Here is a 9,534-nt window from a genome sequence, read left to right as displayed (position 1 = left end):
TTTTGGAAGCTTTCCTTTCTGGCAATGCCCTAGAGTTATTGGTTAGACCACATGTAGTAAGACCTTTGCTGGGGACATTCAAGGTAATTTGGGAAGGTGGCCTTGAACGAGAGTGACACTCTCTATTTGCATGTACCTGTTTCAAGCATGAGATCTGAATACCTATAGAGGAGCCTTTACAAATATGGCATTAGTCACTTTCACCATGGAATGTGACTCACACACCTCCTGCCATTGTGAACATGTTTTAAATCTGCAAACATCAAAGATTGTGTAGACCATGGGATCTATAGAGAACTGTGGAAAATATTAATAAAAATCATAAACATTTATATAAAGACTCACTTTATTTTATATTTGAAATCTATGTCCCTGTTTATTAAAAGGTCATTACATGTCTACATGGCTAACGGTGGCAACATGTTTAACCCTTTGAGGGTTAGCAACACAGACAAACTTTCATATGACAACAAACAGTCTCAAGTTCCAAAATTACATATTTCAAAAATGTGTAAACATTTTAGCTTTTAGATTTGCTGTACATTTTAAGTAAATATTAGCTGTGCTTAATAAGGCATGAAACAATGGCTGAGACAAGAAAACATTTTTTATAGCACCAGAATCATGGTTATTTTATAAAGCTAGTTTTAGTAAAATGAAAATCCAAATCCATTCCAGTTTATATTTTCATTGAAACATTGTGGTTTTGTGCAAAATGTTACTGATACTTGCACAGCCAATTTATTTCAACATCTTTACGTGATCTGCAGTACAATAAGTTCTAAAGCCCCTTGAAGACCAGAAATCTATTTAAAATTACAGTTGCCTAGAATAGTATAAAAAGAAATTGAATTCAGCTACTAAAGCCATGTAGGGTATGTAACCAGTCAATGAACTTAAGGCCTTAGGAGATAATTCCACATGAACACATCCTCCTTGCAGGTGCCACCTCAGAAACATTAAGATTAACAGTTATTTTGGTCAATAGTGCAGCAGCAAATTAGCAACCTGTTTTGAGTCCCTCCTAATACAGGCACCCACTACTTTTGCTGTTTTGCCCTGCAGCCCAAGATACTTTCATAGCCATAGTCTTTATCAAAAATGCCCTTTTTCCTTTTTTTAATGGTGTTGGAAGAGATACTTTTATTTGTCATGCTAGGCCCCCACACAGATGATGACTCATTTCAATGTGTTTTGTTTAAAATATGCCACTTTTAATAATTATCTTGGTAAAGAATTTAAAATTAATATACATAGGATTGTGAAACCTCTACTGTAAGACTTATCCCATTTACCATAATGGCTAGGCACCCATGGAGCTAGTGATGTGATTCAGATAGGCTGTGCTCCACACATAGACACAGTTTGATAAAATCACTTTACAAATACAATTATATCATTTGGTTGACAGGAATGAAACATACAGTGAGTAAAATTTCAACGCTGACTTTAGATTCATTGGAATTTGACTTTGGATGAATGTGTAACAGATAATATTGATCTGGTTGCTAGAGCTTCACTTCCATGGACTTCGAACGCAAAAGTCCTCCCAATATGTATATTGGCCTTGTGGGCATATTAGTGTCGAGCCATAAAGTTATAGTATTTACAACAGACGCAGTGATTGCTTTAGAAAGGATAAGCTGCAACAAATACATAAATTTTAGCAAGGAATGAAGTGAACATTCCCTGACGCCAGAGTTTCATTTCAACATCAAGTAGAAAATCTTTGGATTCCATGAACTGCCGCTGCACATACACAATCCCAGTATAAGCATTCACCTTCCGTGTATTGAAGTAATTTTCGTTATTTCCTTTCGTGATGGTCAGGATAATGCTATCTCCTATATACACAGGTGATGGAGCAATCCGGAAAATGGTGCTTGGAACTTGGACATTGGTTGAAAACGTCAGCTGATAGTAGGTGATTCTGACTGGCATATTCTGGCAATCCATGTAGTTGGGACACATCATGCGTTCACAGCGCCTGAGAAGAGAATGCCAACTAATTTAATGCACATAATGAAACAAGAATACAGTTTCCTCCTGTAGAAGTTAAAAAGTCTGCAATGCAGATACTTAGGATAATGTGTGCAAGAGTTGGAAAAGCATTGCAGAATCAGGAACCTTTGTTACTATTATACAGTATCATAAAACAGACTGAAGAACATAATTAAACTTGTATGGTTATGACCTCAGACTGCTTGATCAAGTGCAAAGTAAACCCAAACCAAATTAGTCACCCGTTGCATTTTCTCTTTACAAGCTGCTTATTTTGTTACAAAACCTGGATAACAAAAACTGAATGGCTTAAAGGTGGATAAATTACGTTGTCCAGGTGGACTACACCCCAGAGTGCTAAGGGAGATAGCTGAAGGCAGAGGCATTAGTGGTAATCTTTCAGGAATCAGGGAGGGAGCCAGAGGACTGGAAAATTGCTAATGTGACACCCTTGTTTGAAAAGGAAGTAAGGCAGAAGTTGGAAAATTACAGACCAATTAGCTTAACTATGGTCGTGGGTAGATCCTGGAATCCATCATGAACGATGAGATTTCTGAATACTTGGAAGTGGATGGTAAAATAGCGCAGAGTCAGCATGGTTTCGTCAAGGGTAGGTCATGCCTGGCAAATCTGCTAGAATTCTTTGAGGAAGTAATGAGCAGATTAGATCAAGGAGAACCTATGGATGTTATCTCCTTGGACTTCAAGAAGGCCTTTGACAAGGTGCCACACAGAAGGCTACTGAGTAAGGTAAGTGCCCAGGGTATTGAAGGCAAAATGCTAGCATGGATAGAAGCTTGGCTGTCCAGCAGACAACAAAGAGTGGAGATCAAAAGGTCCTTCTCAGTGTTGGGACCACAGATTTTCACTTGAAACATTAACGATCTAGATGAGGGAATTGAGGCCATTCTGGCTAAGTTTATAGATGATACAAAGGTAGGTAGAGGGACAGGTAGCACTGAGGAGGTGGAGAGGCTACAGAAGGATTTGGATAGGTTAGGAGGGTGGGTAAAGAAGTGGCAGATGGAGTACAATGTGGGAAAGTGTGAGGTCATGCACTTTGGTAGGAAGAATAGAAGGATGGACTGTTTTCTGAATGGGGAGAAAATTCAGAAGTCTGAAGTGCAAAGAGACTTGGGAGTTCTAGTCCAGGATTCTCTCTCTACTGTGTCAGTAGTTAGGGAAGCAAATGGCATTTATTTTGAGAGGACTTCAATATAAAAGCAGGGATGTACTTCTGAGGCTCGATAAGGCTCTGGTCAAATCACATTTCAAGCATTGTATGCAGTTTTGGGCCCCATATACTGGCACTGGAGTGTGTTCAGAAGATGTTCACAAGAATGGTGCGAGGAATGAAAAGCTTAACGTATGAGGAATGTTTGAGGACTCTGGGTATATATTCAATGGAGTTTAGATGGATGAGGGGGGATCTAATTGAAACTTACAGAATACTGAATGAGCTGGACAGAATGGATGTTGGGAAGATGTTTCCAGTGGTAAGAGAGACTCGGGCCCAAGGGCACAGCCTTATAGTAAACAGAAGACCTTTTAGCACGGAGATAAGGAGGAATGTCCTCAGCCAGAGAGTCGTGAATCTATGGAATTCATTGCCACAGAAGGTTGTAGAGGAGAATGACAGATTCGTGATGGTATGGTACGGTGGCACAGTGGTTAGCACTACTGCCTCACAGCACCAGAGTCCCGGGTTCAATTCCCACCTCAGGTGACTCTCTATGTGGAGTTTGCACATTCTCCTGTGTCTGCGTGAGTTTCCTTCGGGTGCTCAGGTTTCCTCCCACAATCCAAAAATGTGCAAGTTAGGTAAATTGCCCATGATAAATTGCCCCTAGTGTTAGGTGAAGGGATTAATGTAGGGGAATGGGTCTGGGTAGGTTACGCTTCGGCGGGTCGGTGTGGACTTGTTGGGCCAAAGGGCCTGTTTCTACACTGTAAGTAATCTAATCTAAAGGGGATCAAGGGTTATGGGGAGCAAGTGGGAGAATGGGATTGAGAAACATATCAGCCATGATCGAATGGCAGAGCAGACTCAATGGGCTGAAGGGCCTAATATCTGCTCCTATGTGTTATGGTCTTATGGATACATAAAAAATGATGACTAAGACCATATGGGTAAGTAGAGATCTGAAAGTATTTCAAAATGTTATAGATTCATTTGGTGCTGATGGAGCCTGTGCCAACTGTCTGAAACAACATCAATGCTCCTTTCATACAGCCCTATAAAGTCTACCTAATTAAGTAGAGACTTCTGAAAAGTACAGATGTTCAGTACAAAAGTTCTGAATCTACTTCCACCAACTTTTCTACCAACCTTTATGAACTACATTGGAATCATATATCACTGACATTTTACAAAAAAAAGTCTTGTTTCCCATTGGATTTTATTTTGCCAATTATTTTAAATCTGTGCTCAAATTACAGCTCTGGTTAGTGATTACAGTTTCTCATTGTCTGTCCCATCAAAATCCCTCACAATTTTGATCACCCCCACCAACATTCCCATTAATCTTCTCTGCTTACACCTTCTCTGTTCAACTCAAAACAATCCAGCTTTTGTAATCTCCCCAGATTAGTGAAACTCCCTATCCCTGGTACCATTCTACTCAACCCAGTGCTTGATGTCCTTTCTAAAGCACAGTGCTCAAAATTTGATACAATTTTCTAACTGAGCTCAAACCAGTGATTTTATAAAGTGTTAGGGCTTTCACAACATGCACTCAAAGAGACAACTTATCAAATACATATGTTTGCACTATTAAGTAGACTGAGGCATTAAGCATGGAAACAGGCCCTTCATACCAACTCGGCCATGCTGGCCAGGCTTCAGTAAACTCAGCTAGTCCAATTTGCCTGTGTTTTGCCCATATCTCTCTAACATTTTCCTGTACATGTCTTCTAAATGTTGTAATTGTACTCACTTCCAGCATCTCCTCTGGCAGCTCATTCCATATAAGCACCACTCTCTGTATAAAAACATTGGCCCTCAGGTCTCTTTTAAATCTTTCCCCTCTCACCTTAAACCTATGCCCTCCAGTTTTGGACTTTCCCACCCTGGGGAAAAGACCTTGGCTATTCATCTTATCTATGCCCTCCATCTATGCACATCTATAAGGCCACCCCTCAACCTCCTACGCTCCTAGGGAAAAAAAAGACCAGCCTGTTCAGCCTCTCCTTATAACCTAGACCTTCTTGGTAATATCCTTGTAAATCTTTTCTTGCACCCTTTCCAGTTTAATAACATCATGCTTATAACAGGGCAACCAGTATCATATGCAGTACTGCAATTTGGCTTACCAATGCCTTGTACAGCCTTAACATGATGTCCTAATTCCTTTATTCAATTCTTCTTACTTAGAGTCATAGAGATGTCCAGCATGGAAACAGACACTTTGGTCCAACTCATCTATGCTGTCCAGCTATCCCAACGCAATCTAGTCCCATCTGCCAGCACCCAGCCCATATCTCTCCAAACCCTTCCTATTCATACACCCATCCGGATGACTTTTAAATGTTGCAATTGTACTAGCTACCACCACTTCCTCTGGCAGCTTATTCCATACACGTAATACCCTCTGCATGAAAAAGTTGCCCCTTAGGTCCCTTTCATATCTTTCCCTTCTCGCCCTAAACCCATGCCCTCTAGTTCTGGACTCCCCCAGCCCAGGGAAGAGACTTTGTCTATTTATCCTATAAGGCAAGCATACCAAATGTCTTCTTCACCACCGTATTTATCTGTGGCCCGACTTTCAAGGAACTATGTACCTGTCCCTAAGTCTCTCTGTTTGACAACACTCCCAGGGTCCTACCATTAACTCTGTAAATACTGCTCTGGTTTGTCTTATCAAAATGTGATACCATGCATTTATCTACATAGTGATTTTCAATGTATAAACATTGCAAAATATTTGGCATTCATGAAATTGTATAAATGTACTCTCTCTAATATCGAATATGTGCAGCTGGCTAACACATGACGAATAGTCAGAAAGTGAGAAATTCACTGAAATAAAAGTTCACCAGAAATTCAAAGCATACTCAAAATGGGCACATAGAACATAGAAAAATATAGCATAGAACAGGCCCTTTGGCTCACGATGTTGTATCTGTTGGATACAGGACTTGTATATGGTTAAATGATGGCTGGAAACTTCAGGCAAAATTGGCTACAGGTGACAATCTAATCCCATCAGAAAGCAGCAGACATGAAATGGGTTTTTTACTACAGTTCACCGGTTAGAGGCAGCAGAGATATACAGACTGCTCTGCTGAGCCTAATAGTAAATGGAGCCTGGGAACATTGTGGTTGATGGGTGGAAGAAGGCGCAATTGTGGAGGTATTTCAAACATGGTGAGAGCAAACCAGGGATCATTTATAAGTCAAAATTTACTGTTTCTGTTTCTCCTGCGACTGCAAAAATAAATGCTGAAGCTGGGCCATTTTTGATGTGTCTCATGCCAGCTCTGCTAATTTGTAAATAAATTCAACATGCTGGGTCCTTGAACGAATACAGAACTAACTTGCATTTCTGAGGGATAATTCCTTTCTCAGGCAGCTGTCTTGAATGATAGTTAGCTGAGCCATTATGGCATCTGGTGCTATCTGGAGGTTGGTTTGATGCAGTAGACTCCATTCATGTGGAATCTCCATTCTCAAATTTACGACGTCCCCCTAAGTGGAAACAGGCGAACCGATTCCACCCAGATATTGAGCGGAGTATTGGGAGCAGCACAATGAATAAGAGTTATACTTCAGGTTCTCATTGTAAGATGATTCTAAAAGTTAAAATTGCCAAACAGCTGATGTATTTGTGCAGTCGCTCTGACCAATGTATCCAGCTTCTCCCTATATATATTCAAATTGACAACACTGCAAAAACAGCAGGATTTATCAGCCAGAGAAAGGCACACTAACTAGCTCCATTTGCACCCTGTGTTCTTGCCAGTCACTGGAAAATATAGCCTCATGAGGCTAACTACCCTCTTTCTGTAATGTATTTTGCCATGGTTCTTATCTTTCTACACCAATTGTAAAAGTAATAAGAACTACATTTTATCCCGAAGAAAAATCTCCATTTGCTTGGATTGGAAATAGTCGAACACTTACATATCAGACACCTTCCCGGATCGGAAATAGTCAAACACACATATCAGACACTTTCCTGAATTGGAAATAGTCAAACACTTACATGTCAGACACCTTCCCGGATTGGAAATAGTCAAACACTTACATATCAGACACTTTCCTATAGTTTGGTGGGCAATCCACAACAGGGCATCTGAATCCACCTTGGATGTTGAAACAGGTCTCAGTTGATGTGCAGTTGTGTGTTCCTATTGCACATTCATCAATGTCTGTGGGAAATTACACACAACTGTCAGGTTTAATTGTTTATTTCACATGTATACAGCTAAAACTGAAACTATTGTAATCAGATGACAAGAATGAGCAGAGTAACACTATGCTGTTGAACTTACATAAGAATAAATGACGTTCACACTGGAGTAAGTCACTTAGACACTTGGGACCTGCTCTGTAATTCAATAAAATGCTGGCTAAATATCTTCCTTAACTCTACGTTTCCCACACTGTCCATTTTAATATAATAAACTGTAGCAGGAGATGATATAGCACCTCATGTGTTTGCCCATTCATAATAATCATGGCTGATCTTTGACTTCAACTCCACTTTCCTGCCCATTCCCTGTATCTCTTAATCCCTTAGTAATATGCAAGTGCTCCAAAGGATCATAAATTGCATTCTATTTGTTGCTTTTTAATATCTTTCCCAAAGTAAAGTCAAACACTGATTATTTTCTCCTTCTGGAATGATGGAAGCTCATGAATCTCTTTCTGATCAATTGAAATCAACTCTGGCTTCAAGAGTTATTGATTACATGGGCCAGTGACTCATTTTACTAATTCCATTTCATTTAACAGTAATTAGAAGCAGATTCAGCAGCACAAACAGCTTTAAATCCTAAATATTAACTGAAGAGATTTCCACAATTCTAGACACAGAAACCAATTCAGTTGCACATTTGTCCCGTATAATCAGGAATGAACCATTATTTTCAGAAGTGAAAGCAATGCGAAATATCCATTAGACTCATTGGCCATATCTGTATCCTCAACCCTAACCTGCCTTGATTAATGCCCTCAAAAGATCATTGAGTGTAATATTTCCAGTCTTCTAGCAAACTGAGGAAACCCTTGGCATTATTACTGCAATGGAACGACTATATTAGTTTTAATTGCAGATTTGTATTTGCAGATACATTCTATTTTGTTCAGAACGCACACAATTGGGAGAAAGTCAGTCCATGTCACATTTTATAAATTCCTACTCTGAACCAGTCTGACTCAAGTTTGGGATACAGACAGACTCTAACCTCACACTTTTAATGCATTGTCTGAGCTGAGATGTCACCTTTTTTTAATAAAACCTTAAGTTATCTTGAGAATATGATTTGAAAGAAGTTCTGGGATTTACATATTAATGATTCGAAACCTGCAACCCATTCTAAGTCAATAAGGACTTAACAGTAATCTAGGTTTGTTGAATACATCACATCAGTTGTAGAACACTTTGATCTTTTACTATAAATCCTGTGTCCTATGATCCTGTGCCACTAGCTCCGAAAGCTTGTACTTCCACATTCCTGTTGGCCTATAAAGTAACGGTGGGTGATTTTTTAACTTTATTTTTAATTAGCATTCCTAACACTAAGTTTAGTTGACTACAGCTGTTTTCATGGAGAAAGTGAGGTCTGCAGATGCTGGAGACCAGAGCTGAAAATGTGTTGCTGGAAAAGCGCAGCAGGTCAGGCAGCATCCAAGGAACAGGAAGTTCGACGTTTCGGGCATAAGCCCTTCATCAGGAATCGGGCTTATGCCCGAAACGTCGAATTTCCTGTTACTTGGATGCTGCCTGACCTGCTGCCCTTTTCCAGCAACACATTTACAGCTGTTTTCATATCCTTGCTATTAATCTTGTGACATATTTTGTTACCTAATAATTATTTTACAATGGACAATCCTAATTAAGGTTAGGGGTTGACAAGGTCACCTTGATTGTTGCTAGGAATGGAGGGTTTGAGTTATATAAAAAGAAATCAGACTGGATAGGCTGGGACATTTTTCACTTGAATGTAGAAGTTTGAAGAATGACCTTATTAAGGTTTATAAAATCATGAGAGGCATAGAAAAGATGAATAGCGAAGGTCTTTGAACTAGTGTGGGGGAGTTCAAAACCAAGGGTCATACTTTTAATGAGAGGGGAAAGCTTTAAAAAGGACATGATGGGCAACGCAGATAGTGATTCATGTGGGGAATGAACTGACAGAGAAAATGGTGGATGCAGGTACAGTTATAATATTTAAGACATTTGGATGACGACATGAACAGGAAAGGTTTGGAGGGATATGGGCCAAATGTAGGTAAGTGGGACTATTTTAGTTTTGGAATATGTTCGATGTGGACGAGACGAACTGAAGGATCTATTTCCATGCTGTATG

At 39.7% G+C, this 9,534-nt stretch overlaps 1 protein-coding gene across 4 annotated transcripts in view; it reads right to left on the bottom strand.

The window, feature by feature from the left end:
* Positions 1-328: 328 nt before the first annotated feature.
* The window catches only part of fbln2 (fibulin 2), a 181,667-nt gene continuing 172,461 nt past the window's right edge, over positions 329-9,534 (bottom strand). For all 4 annotated transcript variants that reach the window (XM_060835552.1, XM_060835553.1, XM_060835551.1 and 1 more), the window contains 2 exons: positions 7,248-7,371; positions 329-1,987 (listed from right to left, as the gene is read on the bottom strand). In XM_060835552.1, coding sequence (XP_060691535.1) covers positions 1,630-1,987; positions 7,248-7,371 — 482 coding nt within the window. In that variant the 3' untranslated portion in view covers positions 329-1,629. The remainder of the gene's footprint in view (positions 1,988-7,247; positions 7,372-9,534) is intronic.

Source organism: Hemiscyllium ocellatum, chromosome 14 (assembly GCF_020745735.1).
Source record: "Hemiscyllium ocellatum isolate sHemOce1 chromosome 14, sHemOce1.pat.X.cur, whole genome shotgun sequence".
NCBI classification, from domain to species: domain Eukaryota; kingdom Metazoa; phylum Chordata; class Chondrichthyes; order Orectolobiformes; family Hemiscylliidae; genus Hemiscyllium; species Hemiscyllium ocellatum.
Note: the sequence above shows the minus strand (reverse complement) of the source record. Positions and strands in the feature narration are given on the sequence as shown.